This window comes from Orcinus orca, chromosome 7 (assembly GCF_937001465.1).
Source record: "Orcinus orca chromosome 7, mOrcOrc1.1, whole genome shotgun sequence".
NCBI classification, from domain to species: Eukaryota; Metazoa; Chordata; class Mammalia; order Artiodactyla; family Delphinidae; genus Orcinus; species Orcinus orca.
The window spans coordinates 92709169-92727112 of NC_064565.1; the positions used below are offsets into that span (position 1 = coordinate 92709169).

At 41.1% G+C, this 17944-nt stretch overlaps 1 protein-coding gene and 1 long non-coding RNA gene across 15 annotated transcripts in view; both read left to right on the top strand.

Moving 5' to 3' along the window:
- Positions 1 to 74: 74 nt before the first annotated feature.
- Positions 75 to 2597, top strand: LOC117201480 (uncharacterized). Of its 2 annotated transcripts, none has more exons than XR_004483517.2 (3): positions 75 to 516; positions 1151 to 1258; positions 2368 to 2597. It is a non-coding gene; the product is annotated as an uncharacterized LOC117201480 (long non-coding RNA). The 2 variants fall into 2 exon arrangements; XR_004483516.2 differs by having other exon boundaries at positions 75 to 468.
- A 1101-nt stretch (positions 2598 to 3698) lies between these two features.
- PIKFYVE (phosphoinositide kinase, FYVE-type zinc finger containing) overlaps positions 3699 to 17944 on the top strand; it is a 76514-nt gene continuing 62268 nt past the window's right edge. The window contains exons 1-6 of one of the 13 annotated variants that reach the window (XM_049712097.1): positions 3699 to 4482; positions 7517 to 7697; positions 9478 to 9627; positions 9878 to 9913; positions 12624 to 12742; positions 13617 to 13788. In XM_049712097.1, the coding sequence (XP_049568054.1) occupies positions 7526 to 7697; positions 9478 to 9627; positions 9878 to 9913; positions 12624 to 12742; positions 13617 to 13788 (649 nt within the window). In that variant the 5' untranslated portion in view covers positions 3699 to 4482; positions 7517 to 7525. Of the gene's footprint in view, positions 4483 to 4507; positions 5368 to 7516; positions 7698 to 8059; positions 8359 to 9477; positions 9628 to 9877; positions 9914 to 12623; positions 12743 to 13616; positions 13789 to 17944 lie in introns of those variants that run through there. The other 12 variants (XM_033428781.2, XM_033428725.2, XM_033428728.2 and 9 more) reach the window with 12 other exon arrangements.

The following is a 17944-nucleotide window of genomic DNA, read 5'->3' on the forward strand; positions in this document are numbered from 1 at the left end:
CGGAGCTCCGCCCCTGCCCCGCCGCCAATCGCCGCGCGCTGACCCGCTGAGATGGGCGGAGCCAGGGGCCAGGGGCGGGTCCCGGAAGGCTAGGTCGAATTCCGCGGCGAATTCCAAGCGCTCAAGGTAGGGAAGGGCTTGCAGCGCCTTTGGAGTCGGCCGCCACTGCTCTACGGCAGAAGGACGAGATTGCCACCTGCAGGCTGGGGAGCAGGGCACGCCTGGGCGGGTCTTCTGAATCCTCCGCCGACAACCTAGGGCCCGGCGGAGTGAGTTTCCACTTCTGCAATAAAGGCAAACCGGGGACGGCGCGGCTCGGACCAATCCCCTTCCCTGCGCGCCCCGGCTGTGTGGTACACTGGAACGCGCTTGGACAGAAGGAAAAGTGCCGTGGGCAAGCGTGACATCGCTTTGGGGGCTTCGCGCAGCTGGAATGCAAAGGGTTGAACAGTTGCACAAGCAGGCATGGTACAGTAAATTTCCGCCACCGCCGATGACTAAGTCTTTAGAGCTTCGGTATCTATAATTTCAGTTACTACTGAGTACTATAAATAAACGCAGTCGTCATTTGCATTAGAAGATAAGGATAATGAGATTATTATCTGGGTTCCAGAGAAGTTCAAATAAAGATCGGAAGTCTTAGAGAACAGTGGATTAAAAAAAAATTCTGTCCTCTGCAGGGGATTATTTTTTGTGTATTCTTTATTCTTGAAAACATGCAAGGCAGGGGAGGAGTATTTTAGATCGTGATTTGTAGGATAATTGCATGCTTGGTCCAGGATTCAATACCCCCAAATTTAGTTTTTAAAATTATCTCTAATATCGGGTTATTATTATTACTCTTATGAAGGGTACTATGCGAGGTGCATTTTGGTCACTAGAGGGCACTGGTATTTTTCCCAAGAGAAAAGGAAGAAGGAAAGCATACGCAGCCTCGCGCTTGTTGATTATTGAGATGGATTAACTGAAAGTAGCGGTCACTTCCATTTATTCCTATAGAACTGATTATAGAGGTATATGGTCTTGTATTTTCATCTCTAATTTGAGACTCCAAATCACCTGAGATTGTAAATTTACTCTATATTATATCAGGCTCACGTTATTACCCCTTGTCCACTGCTAAAATTATTTATATTCATTCTTGTTCCAGAAAGGATTTAGAGCAACCTTCAAGATACATACAGTATAGCACGACAAAGGACATTGAATATAGGTGAGGAAAAGATAGAATAAATACAGGAAATTGTACAGAACCAAGGTGAGTTTAATCACAAAATGTATTCCATCAAATCCTAAACAGTGCCGAAAGGGGGGCTACAAATTTGGCTCTAAGCCAATGTGGGAGGAAAGGTAACAGCGTTACCTTTCTAAAAATCTAAAACAGCGTTTCCTAAGTCAGTAATGTAGGAAGTACTTTTCAACTGAAAAGTTTTTTTGTAGATCCCGAGCAGTGACTTATACTAATTATACAGATATATGCTCCTTATGCCGATAGCTCTCATACAACTATAAAATAACAAACTTATAGACAAAATGACTACAAGCAAAACTATAAAAAATATATTACCATTGTCAACATTAATTAAATGTAACAAACGATGTTTGGCTGAAATTAAATTACTGCTTGCAATTTGAATATAAAACTCACTGCTTACATTCTGGTTCTTTTGAATTTAGCTTGGCTTTTCCACTGGATGCCATGTGAGGATTTATTTAGAACACCAGTCTTCCAGACTCACAGACATAGAGAACAGACCTGTGGTTGCCAAGGGGGAGAGCGGGTGGGGTTGGAAGGGATTGGGAATTTTGGGTTAGCACGTGCAAACTATCATGTATAGGATGGATAAACAGCCAGGTCCTACTGTATATCTCAGGGAACTATATTCAATATCCTGTGATAAAACAGATTAGAAAAGAATATAAATAAGAATGTATACACCTGTATAACTGAATCACTTTGCTGTACAGTGGGCGATCTTTACTGGGCTATCTATTCTGTTCATGTGATCCCTTGGTCTAATTTATACTTTGTTGTATGTTTATGAAATATTAACATCACCAGGCTAACTACAAGAGGGGGGAATTTTTTTGCTTGTCTTTGTTTTTGTTTCTGGAAGGCATAGACTTGAGCACGTTCACAGGTTAAGGAGGAAGGAGTCATTGGAAAAAGAGGTTGAAGAGACGGCACAAACTTCTGTAATAGGAAAGACACTTTGTACTCTATTATGAGTTAAAGACACTTTGTACTCTATTATGAGTTAATCACTAAAGAAATGTTGCCTGTAAGCTTAAATTATACATAATGGCCCATCTCTGGGAATCCTGCCTCCCAGGTAATGAGCATTAAGCTAAAATACCTTTGTTTAGCTCACAGGAAACATCCTGACCAGGTGGACCTGTGGATGACTGCAGGGAGGAAGAAATTAACACATCTTCTATGGAGGCTGACTGGAACCAGGAAATGTTTGACTTCACTCCCTCCCCTTTTAGTATAAAAGAAGCCTGAATTCTAACTCAGGCAAGATGGTTCTTTGGGGGCACGAGTTCACCATCTTCTTGGTTTGCTGGGTTTCTGAATAAACTCGCTTGCCCCAACACCTCATCTCTCAATTTATTGGCCTGTCGCGCTGCCAGCAGTTGGAGCTTGGACTTGGTGACCCTCCCAGGGAAGAGAGGAGAGACTGGATTGAGAGCTGGGAGGATTGAGCAGAAGAGGCTCTTTTCTCCCAGAAATGAGGGCAGGAGTCAGGCCAGGGTGGATGTGAATGCAGGTAAATGTGATTGGGGTGGTTAGGTAGTTAGGGATCGCACCCAACACCTCGGGTATTTCACTCAGATGAGATTCTCTTGCTGAGAATGATAGTCAAGATGGTGTTGGTGCGGAATAGCAGTAGTGAGGAATGGAAGAGGAAGTTGACTGCTGACTCCTAGGAAGATTGCTGAGGGGCTCAGCTAAGAGTGGTGACTGGCATTGATACTGCTATCAGCCTTCAGGCTTCGATGCTACTCTCCAGTGGCTGAAAAGACCCAGCTCAAGGAGAAATGGGTGGGAACTTGCCAAAACTCTTGGGGGAAATGGGTCTGCAGAATTTAGTTAAAACAGCACCTCACTTTGGGTTTCACTTCCTTTCTGACTGCCCCTGCCAAATCCCACAATCCTGTCAGCAGGTTTTGGTATGTTCTCTTCAGCTAATGGCAAAACACTCTAGCAGGACAAAATGATGGCTAATGCTAGCCAGGCTGAGCAATACGGGGCTTGGTAACTTTATTTGCGCCAGTCTTTGCAGCACAAAACTTGAGTGAAAAAAATAGCTATAGAGCTAACATCACTTATTCCGGATTAGACATTGTGCCAAATGTCTACAAACATTTACGTACAATGTTTTACTTAATCTTCAAAAAACTACCTGTGAAGGGTACTATCATTAGCTCCGTTTTACAGATTAGAGGCCTGGAGCCTAAAGAAATTGGTAATTTAAGGTAACTTGGCTAGTTATTGGCGTAGTCACCCAAGTCTGATAACAATATTCGCTTTAGGCACAAGTGTTATGCAAGTGAGTATCAGTCCGTAAGAACGCTGAGCGCGGTAACATATTATTAGTGCCCATATCATCGGACACATACGGTAACCGCAGTCCAGCCGTCACCCATCCGGTGACCCCCGCACACTTGACGCTCACGCGCGCAGTCGCCGTGGCTTCCTCTAGGAAGGCTGAGGCGGCCTAATCTCGGTCAAGGTGTTGAGCACGACTCTATCTGGGTTGGACTCCTTCTGCCTGAGCGTCTGATCCGAACGTCGTGCGGGCGGAGCAGGGAGGGCGGAGCTGGCGCCCGGGAGAGTTACGGATTGGAGGGGAGGAGGAACAGAGGGCGGAGCCTGGGGGGTGCGGACGAGAGAAGCCGCAGCAACCATGTAAGCAGCTTTGCTTCCTGCCGCAACCGCCGGCTGCCTGAGAATCGCGGCGCTGGGCTCTGAAGCTTCCTTCCTGCGCTTGGGCCCGGTGAAGCGGGGGCTGGGGTGGAGGGTGGCCGGCGGGGCCGCGGCGGGAGGCGCAGGTAAGGGAGGGGGCTGGCGCGCGGCCGGCTGGGCCTGAGAGTGGGGAAGAAGGCGGGTTTAGGAAGGTCTGGGGCCGGAGCGGAGGGGAAGTCTGAAGTGAAGGCGAGAGCTGGGGCTTCGCAACCGCGGCTGCGGCCGAGGCTGGGCAAGGAAGGGCAGAGAACCTGTGCCCGCATTCAGGCGGCTCCCTTGATTCCCCGGCTGCCCCTTGTCTGGCGAGTGGGGAAGGGAGCCGGGTGGGGCTGTTCTGGAAGAGGTTTCCTTGGAAGCATTTGAAGTTCTCTTGCTCCTCTCGTCCCGTATACTTGAACTTATTTCGGAGGTGCATAGTCCAGTTCCTCCTCCCTCTGATGGATAAGCTCCGAGCCTGTGTTTCAGAGGTGTATACATAGACGGGACAAGAAAGTTGCTCATCTACAGAAACGGTACCGGTAGTAGGGTTTATATACTTCCTTAAATGCTTGCCTCTGCTCTTTGAGGCTATTCCATTTGTACCTATGTTTAAGAGTCTCTTGAGAAGACTTGATTTCCCAGTTAGTATTTTCCCCTTGTTTAGAACGTTCCCAACAAAAGGATGAGAGTGGAATATTTTTAGGAATTAGGGGTCTTATGTTCTATGTAGAAGTCACTGTTAAGGCATTCAAGAAATATGAGAAATGCTGGAATTCTGTTTTAGTCAAGTTATTCCTGTTTATCTGGTGTATTTATTATATTATCCCGTACTGATTCAGTGCATCCTTGACAGTAGAGGTGGTCTCTTGGTATATTGTAGTGTCTTATTTCTGATTTATTTGAATCTTGTTTTTTGGCACTCCCACTATCAGGATTATTACAAAAAAGTTCTTAGTTTCTTTCCGTTAGATTCGAGTTTGTGACAGAGAAGGGCAGGTTAAGTTTCTTTTGCAGAGCAAGACTACTTTCCTGTGTCCTCCCTTTTTCTTCTTTCTGGGAAGAATAATATGGATCATATGGTTTTCCTTTAGAAAACCTCCATCTGTTGGTACGTTGATCAAAAATTGAACAAAAAAAGTCTTTGTAGATGAAAACTAACATTTCTACTATTCAGCTGTCCTGCATTGTTAGATATATTTTAAGTATTAAAAAAAAAAACACTGTACTTAGAAATGACTGAACTGATACTTGCATTTTTCTGTTTGCTAAAATTTTGGTTTGGCTGGTAGAGCAGGCTTATTTTCTAAATTTCAGTTCCTGACAAGACTTTTGATAGTGCTGAGGGGGTCTGCATATACTAGTCACATTCAAGTGAGAAGAGGCAGAGTGCTGGTGATATATGAGAGGTCTTTGAATGAGTAAGTGAATGCTTCTAATTACCTCTCAGATAGGAAAGAATCCTAATTTATATCACAGACAGTTAGTTATTAAGCTACCACAGAATAAGAGTTGTAAGATAGTTTTTTCAGGGTCCTGGTATTATTATGTAGTTATTAATATTAACTGTGTGATTGTATTGTTTTAGAAACTACACTGGTGAGTGTTTTCTTGGTAATTTTTATCCTCACATCTTCAAAACCTAATAAAAGTTTCTACATGGGTGACCCTTAGGTGTGATGCTAAGACTCTTTAGGAAGGTTGCTAACTCTCCTCATTTTACTTGCGTCAAAGTATTATGTAGGATGTTCTCTGAGGCCTTCAGGTTGTTACTGCTATCACATTATTCTTTCTCTCCAGGACCCTCTTTTTTTTTTTTTCCTCTTTTTACCTTTTTGAATTTACACTTGATCAATCACCAGCTGATTTCCCAGTCCTTTATGCTGGTATATGGGTTGTCAAGACACTTTAGAAGGACGTGTCCTTTCCCTCTTTCCTTCTTCCTCTTCTCCCCCCCCCTTCCTACTCTTCTTCCTCTGCCCCTTCCTCTTCTTCCTCTTTTTCTTCCCCCTCCCTCCATTCCAATAAACATTTGTTGCCGAAATTCTCCTCATCAGTGGTTTTATTTTTGCTTTGTTTAATTAATAATCAATTAACGTTTTAATTTGGCAGTGTCCTGAGTAGTTAGAATTCAGGTAGACCAGAATTGAAAGTCTGGGAAGAGCTACAAGATAATTTTGCTCTAAAGACTAATTCTGTGCCTCTTATGGGCAAGCACTTTGCTAAAAGTGCTTCACATATACTGTCCCACTTAATCACACTAAGACTCAGTTTCCACTATGTAAAATGAAGATGGTAATACATATCTCACAGGGCTCTTACCCAAATTTACTCAGCGAAGATATTTCAGAGTCAGAATTTGAAACCAAGAGTGTCTGCCTTCAAAACCGATGCAAACTCGAAATATCTCTTTAATTAAAAGAAGAAATAATTAAATAAAATGCTGCCCGCAGGAATAAATAAAGAGTAATTCTGGGGTAAAACTTGGCATCTAGTTACAGCTCTACCACTGACTAGCTACGTGACCCTCGAGAAAGTTGTTTTGGGTTCAGTGTGCATTAGTTGCTTCAGAGGTAAAATGTAGTAATAAGCCCAGCTCTGTATCTTTCAGGCTTTTAGAAAAATGAAATGAGATGGTAGATAGGATTTTGAAAGTGAAAAAAGCATTTTGTAAGAGTGTAGTGTCCTCCTTGTAAATATAAATTAGATTACAAGCTATAGCATTTTAATGAGTTATGCATAATTCATCGTCTTCTCTTTGAAGTATTAATATGGCAGAAAATAGACATCAGTGCTTTTCTGTTACCTGCATCTGATGATGTGGTTAGCTTTAAAGCTTTGGTTGAATTATAATTTTTGGTTATTAAAAAAAAAAGCCCGTTAAGATCTTCATTTTAATGCCTATATGAATTGAGGCTTAAAAGGAGAAAACCCAGGCTCCTGTGCCTAGGAAGACATATGATGGGGATCAGTCAGCTTGTGGATTTGGATAGTTCTTATAGGTGATGAGGCATAGTTTGAGGTAACTTTTGAGGTTATATAGAAATGTCGTTAAGGGATGACTATTTCGTTTCCTGTTCTTGGAAATATTCGTTTTTTATATTTTTTTGAAAGAAAACATTGAAATAAGTAAAATAAAACTTTGAGGAATTTGTATGCTTGTGTAAAACCAGTTTTCCCCTTTAAAAAGCTATTTTTTCAAAAAAGTCTTAAAATGAAAACTATGTAAATCATGTGAAAATCCTCTTTTTTCCTTTTTGCCTGCTCACATTTATGCCTTACCTTCAAATTTTTAATAATTTTGGTATTTTTCTGTATTTGAATAGTAATTTTGAAAATGAGATTGACTATATGTTCCTAGTTTTAGATAACTGAGACTCTTCCTTATGATCTAGACTTCAGTGTTTTCAAGTCTTAATTTGGAGTGTATGCTGAGCTACATTTATTTACTCTTTGGTTTGTTTAGGTCTGAATTTTTGAAGTCAGATTTCTAGATATTTGGATGCTGTTTGGAATCAACCTTCGGGCTTCCTGAGGAACTTACTTTTGCTTATTTCTTTTGTTTATTAGACTCATGAAATGGCCACAGATGATAAGACGTCCCCTACATTGGACTCTGCTGATGATTTGCCTCGATCTCCTACTAGTCCTTCTCACCTCACACACTTTAAACCTTTGACTCCTGATCAGGACGAACCTCCTTTTAAATCCGCGTATAGTTCTTTTGTAAATCTCTTTCGATTTAACAAAGGTAAGACTTATTCTTAAAGATCAGAGGCCCTACCATCTTGATTCTCTGAAATTCTCTTGTTCAACTTTCATGCTGTGTCTTTGCAAGAAAGTGAAATATTAACAAGGAGGTAGCTTTATAATCATAGGTCACTGGAGTTAACTGCATAAGAAGAGAAAGCTAGAATTTTCACTTTAATCTTATTAATTATTGGCAACTGAAGATCAGAATTGAAAACTAAATATTACAAGGAGGTCTCTTTTTAAAGAGAAGTTAGCATTCTTTTTCTTTTCCTTTCTTAATATATCTCAGTTTTCTTAAGTTCATAGAATGGACTTTTCTCTTTTAGGGGTTAATAGCCAAAAAATTTTTATTTTTTGCAGTATGTGGACCTCTCATTGTTGTGGCCTCTCCCGTTGAGGAGCACAGGCTCCGGACACGCAGGCTCAGCAGCCATGGCTCATGGGCCCAGCCACTCCGCAGCATGTGGGATCTTCCCGGACTGGGGCACAAACCCGTGTCCCCTGCATCTACAGGCGGACTCTCAACCACCGCACCACCAGGGAAGCCCCCAAAAGATTTTAATTAAAGCAATGAAACTAAAGGACCAGCACATGGCAGGAAGGGTTCATATTTTTCAAAAATTGAAAGCTGTCAGCAGGCTTGTTGTTGACCTGTTAAGGTATACATTTAATGACACCAAATGAAAAGATATTTTTCAAATGAGCTCTTTTTAAGTAATATATTTTTTACTTGTTAGAAGAATTAAAAAAAAAACATGGCCTACATCTTTTGCTTTATATTTAGCTGTATTGTTTGAAATGTGTTAGAAAGTAATCCCTCTAGTTGTAACGGATTTGGGGGTTAATAGTTTAATTAACTCAGTAGAAATTTTAATAGTATTAACTGACTTTTATTAACAGTCATGTTGAAAGCTCTGTAAAACCTGTTAGTCCATTTTGAAGACAATAATCTTTTTTTTTTTAAAGAAACCACAACAATCTTATTCTTTAGAATAGTTTTGGATTTATGGAAAAATTAGGAAAATAATACAGGAAGTTTTTATATACCCTTACACCCAGTTTCCTGTGTTATTAACATCTTACATTGGTAGAGTACATTTATTACAATTAATGAACTATTATTGATTCATTATTAGTAACTGAAGTAAGTATTTTATTCATATTTCTTCAGTTTTTACCTAATGTCCTTTTTCTGTTCCAGGATCCTGTCTAGGATACGTTACATTTAGCCATTAAATGACAGTAGTTTTTTTATTTAGCATATGTTTATTGAGCACCTACTATCCACTGGGCACTATTTTAATAGTACAAGGAATCTATCCCATAAATAAAGCAGAACAACAAAAAAATCACTGCCTTTGTGTAGAGCTTGCATTCTGTTTCCTTAAATATGCTCAAGAAATTTCTCATGAAAAGTAAAACAGGGACTTCCCTGGTGGTCCAGTGGTTAAGACTCTGTGATCCCAGTGCAGGGGGCCCGGGTTTGATTCCTGGTTAGGGAACTAGATCCCACATGCTGCAACTAAGACCCAGCTCAGCCAAATAAATATTTAAAAAAAAAAAAAGTGAAACAAACTGAAGGTCACATATACCAAGGATGTAATTTTGCCACCTTCTTTGAATTTCTCTCTCTTTTTTCTTTAAGAAAACCCTAATGTTTACTTAGGCATGTAATATAAGTACACATTCTTTCCTAAAAACTTCTCATCTATTTCCTTCTCTTTGCTGGACTCTGAGTCTTAGTTTTTCCAATAATTCCAAGCTTTTGTTTGCTGCAGAGAGAGGAGAAGGGGGTCAGGGAGAGCAACCATCTCTGAGTGGAAGTTGGACCAGCCCCCAGCTCCCTTCAAGGACACAATCTGTGAGATCACCTACACCTTATAAAAAACAGCTTAATGAGGAGCTCCAGCGGCGATCTTCAGTGTTAGGTATGACACTGTTCTCATTTCATTCCTCTCTGTGTATTAGACTTTTCCCATAGTCATTGTGTTTTGCAGGTTGTTTATTGACTTAACTTTTTTTCTATTTGGAATAGTCAGGTACTCTTGAGAATTAATGAAACTGTTACCTGGATAACTGTTGGTACCTAAACAAGAGTTCTTAAACATTTCATTAAACTTTAGACAAGGCAGAGCTTTCTTTGACTGTTTTTTGATTAATTACTTGCTTGGGTTTCAGCAGAGGACAGTTTGCGACACCCCCAGGAGACCACAGGTTAGTTTCAGCTTTGTGACTGACTGCTGCATCTGTTCTTGGGGTGGCCAGTGTAATGTGATGTGCATGCCTCTGGCTGCAGAAGTCTCTCAGTTCCATTAGCGGGCTGCCACTTGCTCTTGGCCTTCTGTCCTTGTCGGGGTGCAAGCTGTCATTGTGGCTGGATAAGCTGAGCTCCTCTTGCCTGTTTGTTCTCCATCCTGGTCTGCTACGTGGTCATGTCCTTCATTTTCATGCTGTAGTGGGATCAGCCTGAATCCACAGACTAGATAAAGTGAGTTGTTTTATGTTTTATTTCTGTTAGATTATTAAACTCAGTGCAGTGGTTTGCCCAACTCAAGGTGACAGGAGAAAGGCAATGAGAGGTGGCATAAGAGAGGGAAAAGGATGTAGCATTGGAAATCAGGTGTCCGTGAATGTCAGATCCTGCCTTGTCTGGCCAGTCTTCCCCATGAGGTCTTCGAGTGAAAAGTAGGCGGGCACAGGTAATGGTTGTTGGCAGAAGGATATTTTATTGCTAGTTGAGACTTGGCTCAGAACCTTCTTCTGGTGGGTCAGAGGAGAAGGAGAAACAAAGCAGAAGAAGAGTTTCACCCTAAGGACTGGAGCGGAGCTGGCTATATCACCTCTGTAGGTTTCCCAAGGCAAAGGGACTCAGCCTGCGTCATATCAGCTGTTTGGAAGGAAGAATCAGAAGGTAGGAAGAGAGAAATGAGCTCTTTACTCCAAATGGATGGAAGGAAGAGACCATCCCCACTTTTAACCTTAAACTCTCCTTAGCTCTTGAACCTGGCCCGTGGCAACACTCCTATTTTTGTTAAGGGAGCTCTTTTGACTAAATCCTATACTGAGTCAAGCATAGGATTTATTTGTTTATAAAATTGAGGAGTTGGACTAGAGTCTAATCATTTAGCGGTTAGAAACTGACAGCCTACCAAACCTTGGCTTGATGTTTTGATAAACTTTAATTTAAATATCACTAGGTGGAGCTTGTAATGTCTAGTTTGCTGCAATCCCCACCATTCCTTACTATCTTTTATCAAGTCCACTTGATTCTTTGATTTTGCCTTAGCTTCTAGAGGCATTTGAGTTTCACAAGCCTGGGACTGTTTTACCAATCTTTTCCTACTAAAAGGCTGTGATTCCACAGTCTACTAGCTCTGTGACCTTGGGAAGTTATTTAATTTTCTAATATTCATTTTACAAGAGAAGCAACTAAGATGATTTGCTTGAGGGCAGAGTGCTAGACCAGATTTTCTCTCATGTTTCTTTCATCTTCATCCATGATGAAACCATCATCTGTTGGTTCCAGGAACAGTCTTGCTCCTGCTTTTTCTGTGGATGATGCTGTTTTTACTTTCTCATACTCCTAAGTGGCTAAATGCAAGGGGCTTCACAACTAATTGTTGCCTGTGCATGGGAGCACAGCCTTACTGTTCTAACAGCTTCATCTGTCTCCTTTTTCAGTTAGTAAATCATGGAGAGTTGGTTTATCACAGAGACTCAAGAACAATTTGCTCATTCTAATACACATACATTTTTATTCTAGTAATAACACAGGAGGTATCTGCTGAAATTAAAATATTATTTATAGAAATAAAGTTTTCTAACATAGGTGCTGTTTAGATAATTATTTCCGTAATTAATATCTTGGAAAATTCTTCGTCAATTTATACCAACTTCACATTTTTTTGTAATCTTTTCTTTCCCACTCAACCAAAACAAAGAACACCTAAATCTAATCTAGCAAACAAGTGAGTTTGGGAAGGATATAGAGAGAGCTGTTTTCCATCTTGCTTTACCGTAGGTTATTAGGGTAATGAGTTTAAGCTAATAAGGATGTTCATCCTTTTTGTCAAGCCACCTCTACTTCATCCTTAGGTTTAATAACTGCTGGAGCCAGGAATAGGTAGAAACTTCAGTTGTAATCTTGCTCTAAAATAAGGAAATGATACATGACAGCTTTGGTGGACACAAAGCTGGAACATGGGTGTGTTTTATTATTGACAGGACTGGCTTCAGTATTGCTGTTTCAAGAGCAAGTGATCCCGTCTAGTTTGGAACTGTAGGAGTAGGGAGGTGGCAGGGGAGGGTTGCATTGGGGTTCTAGCAATTCTTTGGGGAAGAGAAGTCTGCTTGGACATCGGTGAAGGGAAGTTTGTGGATAAATTACCATCCTGGATGTTCTGAAGTCTGTCAGACTCTGTGGGGTTGGCTATTAAATTTCTTTCTGATGATCTACTCCACGAGCCTTTGGGTTTGTGGTCTGCAGACTGAACTGAACTGTTCAACCCTGTCGCTGACCTGTTTGACTGTAGAGACTGGGCTAGGTAACACGCAAGCATTGCTTTTCCTTCTGTTAAATTTCTCGCAGGAATTTCTAGCAGAACCGAAGGGCCCAAGAAATCATTAATGAATTTTGGGCCATGTTAAGTGATGCTCCCATCCAGGCCTTAAAATCATCAGTGGTCACAGACAGTGTTTGTCTCAGGTAGCCCTCATTTGCTTGTGAAGCAGTGTTTCACATGGTAATAAGAAACACTTTCAACAGCCTCTTACCCTTATAAAGGCTAGTTTTAACTCTCAGTCTGTGTCACTGGCTGGGAGAGTGTAAGTACTGATATATGCTAAAAATAAGAGGAACTTTGCATTGATACTAGAGACTATTAAGGTAGTGTTTTTTGTTTTTTGTTTTGTAAATCTGACTCAGATACCAGAAGGAAGGCAGAACCTGCCTTTGGAGGTCATGACCCTCGTACAGCTGTTCAGCTCCGAAGCCTCAGCACAGTATTAAAACGCCTCAAGGAAATCATGGAGGGGAAGAGCCAGGTACTGTCTAGAGGCTTTAGAAGATTACTTATTAAGCACTTACCTGGGGACCATGTGGTACTCACTAAAAATGGTACAATGCCACTTGAAAGAAAGTTCAGTTAATACTAACTTCACCTGTGGACACCATATTTTTTACTCATAAGTTCCTAATTTTAGTTTATCAATTTTTTTCATTTTATGGATTGTGCTTTTTGTGTTCTGTTTAAGAAATGTTTTTCTAGCCCGGGGTAGTAAATATTCTCCCATGGTTTCTTTAAGAAGCTTTATTATTTGTGTGAAGTATATGGATAAAGATTCACTTTTTTCCCCATGGATGTCCAGTTGGACCCAGTATCATTTTTTAAATTTTTAAAATTTATTTATTTATTTATTTATTGGCTGTGCCACATGGCATGCGGGTTCTTAGTTCCTGGACCACGGATCGAACCCGTGCCCCCTGCAGCGGAAGCTCAGAGTCTTAACCACTGTACCACTGGGGAAATCCCAGCACCATTTTTTTTTAAAGACAACCCTTCACTGACTGCATTACAGATCTTGTCAGAAATCCATTTATATGTGTGAGGGTGAGTCCATATATGTCCAGGGCTCTCCTTTTTCTTCCACAGCTCCGTTTTTTCCTCCCACTAATACTGTCTAAAATTACTGTAGCTTTGGAATAAATCTTAATGGCTGACATTATACGTCCTTCAGTTTATTCTGCTTCAAGATTGTCTTGGTCATTTTGACCTTTTGCGTTCCCATATAAATTTTAGAAATAGCTTGTTAATTTCTGCAAAAGAAATTTTCTAGGATTTTGATTAGCATTGCATTTGCCATTGCATTTTAATAATCAATAGTTTCAAGAAGTCTTCACACATTTTTATTGTTACAGGATAGTGACCTGAAGCAATATTGGATGCCAGATAGCCAGTGTAAAGAGTGCTATGACTGTAATGAGAAATTTACCACTTTTAGACGCAGACACCACTGCCGACTGTGTGGGCAGATTTTCTGCAGTCGTTGCTGCAATCAAGAAATCCCTGGAAAATTTATGGGTTATACAGGTAAATGGGCTGTATTGACACGTTTACAATTTTTAAAGATCATAACAATAAGATAGTTATAATACAGGACCCATGTTAAGTTATTTTTTAATTTTGGACATCATGTGTGAATTATGGGGTGCACAAACATGAGGGAGACATGGCTTTGTTTTTAAGGACCTTATAGTCAAATAATAAAGTAGATGGGGATATTCATAAATAACATGAGTAAAAGACAGTGTATCATAGATTCTACCAAAAAACCATGGGACCGTTAATGTTTTTTTTGTTGTTGTTTTTTTCTTTAAATTTTTTAAAAAATAAATTTATTTATTTATTTATTTTTGGCTATGTTGGGTTTTCGTTGCTGTGCGCGGGCTTTCTCTAGTTGCAGTAAGTGGGGGCTACTGTTTGTTGCGGTGCACAGGCTTCTCATTGTCGTGGCTTCTCTTATTGTGGAGCACGGGCTCTTGGCGTGCAGGCTTCAGTAGTTGTGGCACGTGGGCTCAGTAGTTGTGGCTCGTGGGCTCTAGAGCGCAAGCTCAGTAGTTGTGGCGCATGGGCTTAGTTGCTCCGCAGCATGTGGGATCTTCCCGGGCCAGGGCTCGAACCCGTGTCCTCTGCATTGACAGGCAGATTCTTAACCACTGTGCCACCAGGTAAGCCCCGTTAATGTTTATTAGACAAGTTGGTTGGAGTGATCACTAATTTATATTATTATGAGAGTTTTTTTTGTTTTTGTTTTTTTTTTTTTTTGCGGTACACGGGCCTCTCACTGCTGTGGCCTCTCCCGTTGCGGAGCACAGGCTCCGGACGCGCAGGCTCAGTGGCCATGGCTCACGGGCCCAGCCGCTCCACGGCATGTGGGATCTTCCCAGACTGGGGCACGAACCCATGTCCCCTGCATTGGCAGGCAGACTCTCAACCACTGTGCCACCAGGGAAACCCTATGAGAGTTTTTATTTTACAAAATACAGATATCCCTTGAGTTATATGACAGTGTGCTTTAGCAAATTGCATTTACTCATATTCTTCCCTAAATTTTAGTAATACAGAGATTTAAAATTATTTGTTGAAGCAGAAAAAAACTAAATGGTGTGTGTAGTGATTAGGGAGTGGAAGTGGAAGGTGGGCAGAAGTTACCAAAAAGGGAACACTTATGTTTTGTTAAAGTATGTGTGTGTGTGTGTGTGTGTGTGTGTGTATGTATAATTAAAAAAAAATTTTTATTTATTTATGTTGGCTGCACCGGGTCTTTAGTTGCAGCATGTGGGAATCTTTTAGTTGCGGCATGTGGGATCTTTAGCTGTGGCATGTGAACTCTTAGTTGCAGCACGTGGAATCTAGCTCCCTGACCAGGGATTGAACCCAGGCCCCCTGCATTGGGAGCACGGAGTCTTAGCCACTGAACTACCAGGGAAGTCTGAGAACACTGTTAGTATCTCTCTCATGTTATTTTTATTATCATGTAGATCTTCCTTTTGGCCTTACTCACTTTAAAAAAAAAGATTTTTTTTTTAACCTAAACTGCTTCAGAGTTCAGACCCCAGTTATCTTTCATCCAGATTATGGCTACAGCTTTTAAAAGATTTTTTTACCTTTAGTTTTTCCCTATCTCGAATTCATTTTTCATACTCTAGTCAGTATCCTATTAAATGCTAATTTGATCATGTCAAATTCCCGTGCATAAAACCCTTTCAGAGTTCTCATTACCTATAGGATAAAATCCTATCTTGTTAATATGGCTGGTGTATGGATTCCCTAGGGCTTTCTTAACAAAATACCACAAACTGAATGGGTTAGGACAAACAAATTTGTTGTCTCACAGTTCTGGAGGCCAGAACTACCATAATAGCCCTCATTCCACTGGTCAGGAACAAATGTAGGGATTTGTCATTTGCTGAGTATGTTTATTCCAGTTATATATTCTAGAACTGAGGGATAACCACAGATGGGTTCGGGGACTCACTGAACCCACTGTAAGATGGACCTAAGCTGGAACTCTGTTGATCACCTGACCTCTATAAGCCCCTGATCTGACTTAAAACCATAGTAACATTTTGTGCCTCTTGGAATTAGTGTTAATTCAGTGCCAAAGTCCAGTCATCTCCTAAAAGTTTGACTATTACCTTTTTCTCAAGGCACTGTCACTCTGGTGAAAGGCTCTAGGTCCTTTGGGGAAGCCTTTTAGGAAGATAAACAGTATACATTTTTTGGCAGTGTAGTGGGGCCCTTCCTCAAGGTGACGCAGCCTCCCTTCATTCAAGGAATTCTGGGTCTGTAAATGGCTTAAGTCTGAGAATTGGTTGAGGGGTCATGACTCTTTTTGATTCAAGTTTGAGTTTTGTTCACTTGATCTAGAACTCTTTTTCTTATACAAATCCAGTAAGAGTTTAGAAGACTGCCCATTTACTTTTAGGAACACCATGATCAGATGTGTCATAGATCTCTGTATATGTTACACTATTCTGCTTACAGCTTTGACTCTGATGTCTCTTCTGGTAACATGCCTACCTTGTCTTTGTCGATTAAATGCCACCACTCTGCCCCTGCCAACCTGGGATCCAGTGGTCCCCAGTGCATTTAGATTTCCCAGTTTAGCACCAGCAGTTCCCACTATAATGGGTGACTGCAAAGCTCTACAGGGATGCTGGGGCTCCCCTCACAAATTTTTTTTCTCATAGTCATGGTGAAAGGTATGTCCCCTGGATCCTCCTGGGGCAAGCGAGCAGATCTTACTTGGTAAATCTGCTCTTAACAGTCTCCCTAAGCTTTTGGATCCCTTCCTTTATAGCATTCCAGGGTAATTCTGGCATTTCAACTTCATTTAGTATAGGACACTTTTGGTCCATGTTTTAGCCAACCAACCAATTAACCAGACTGTTAGAGCCCCTTTGAACACCTTGAGCTATAACATTAAATCCAGAATCTCTGCTTAGTGGGTCCATATCAATAGATCCAGTTTGATCTGACTTTATGTTCTTTCCAGTATTATTCTATACCCTTGGTAGCCATTCCCACACATATTCCCTGGATTTCTGTTTGTCTAAATTGGAAAAATCATGTAGTTCTTTTGGAGTGTAGTGTACTTCCTCATGGGTCACACTTTATAACTCTCCTTTCAGGGGACCTGAGTCTTATTATAGGCCTAGAAGCAAAGAGGGTAGTGGGAGTGGGTCCTGAGGAGAATAAGCAGGGTCTTGCAAGGCAGCTAACTCATGGGAGGCCGTTGTGAATTTTTCAGGCAAAGCAGGGTTAATCTCAGACAGGGTGGAAAGGCTACTTCTACTCGCAAAGAAGACTAAGTAGAAGTTGGCAGTTCAGTGTTCCCAGCTTCCCCAAATATCCCCTTCCAGTTTTCAGGATTTCATTCCTTTCTAATCAATGCCCTAACTTTAATAGACACACCGTAAGGTTAAGTGATTCAGTGTGTGTTGTGGTTCAATCACTTGCATGATGAGACTCTTGGTTTGATTTTCAGCAGTCTCAGTTCTGCAGCTGTGTATGGTTCTTTCAGGGAAGACATAGACACTTCGAGGTACATTGTACAGTTCTTGAGCTGGGAATCTGAATTCCTGATGTCATTCTTTTCCCTTTTTGTCCAGTGCAATTAGGAGCAGCTAATCTCATACTCATTAGTTTGACAAAAATTCTAAGATGTGCAGTACATGGTAAGTCAGGTCTTTGCCTCTTATAAGTATTTGATTAGGAGTATCCATAGGTGATACTTACGTGACTCTGTTGCCCCATCACACCGTGGACTATCAGCATTCTCTTTACCACTGGAAATAGAGTCCTTATTGCCTTTAAATCTAATTAGAGAACCAATTCCAGAAACCCAAAAACGAATTCAGAAAATTCAACCTTAAGATTTTGTTGCTCTAGAACTTCTCTTGGTACCAAAATTTGTATTAGGGTTCTCCAGAGAAACAGAACTAATAGGGTATTTATGCCCCTCCCCGCCACCCCCCCAGCACACACACATTTATATAGAAAGAAAGATTTATTTTAAGGAACTGGCTCAAGTGATTAAGGGAGCTGGCAAGTCTGAAATTCTTAGGATAGGCCAGCGGGCTGGAAACTCAGGCAGAATTTCTGTCTTAAAGACTCGAGACAGGACTTCCCTGGTGGCGCAGTGGTTAAGAATCCTCTTGCCAGTTCAGGGGACACGGGTTCG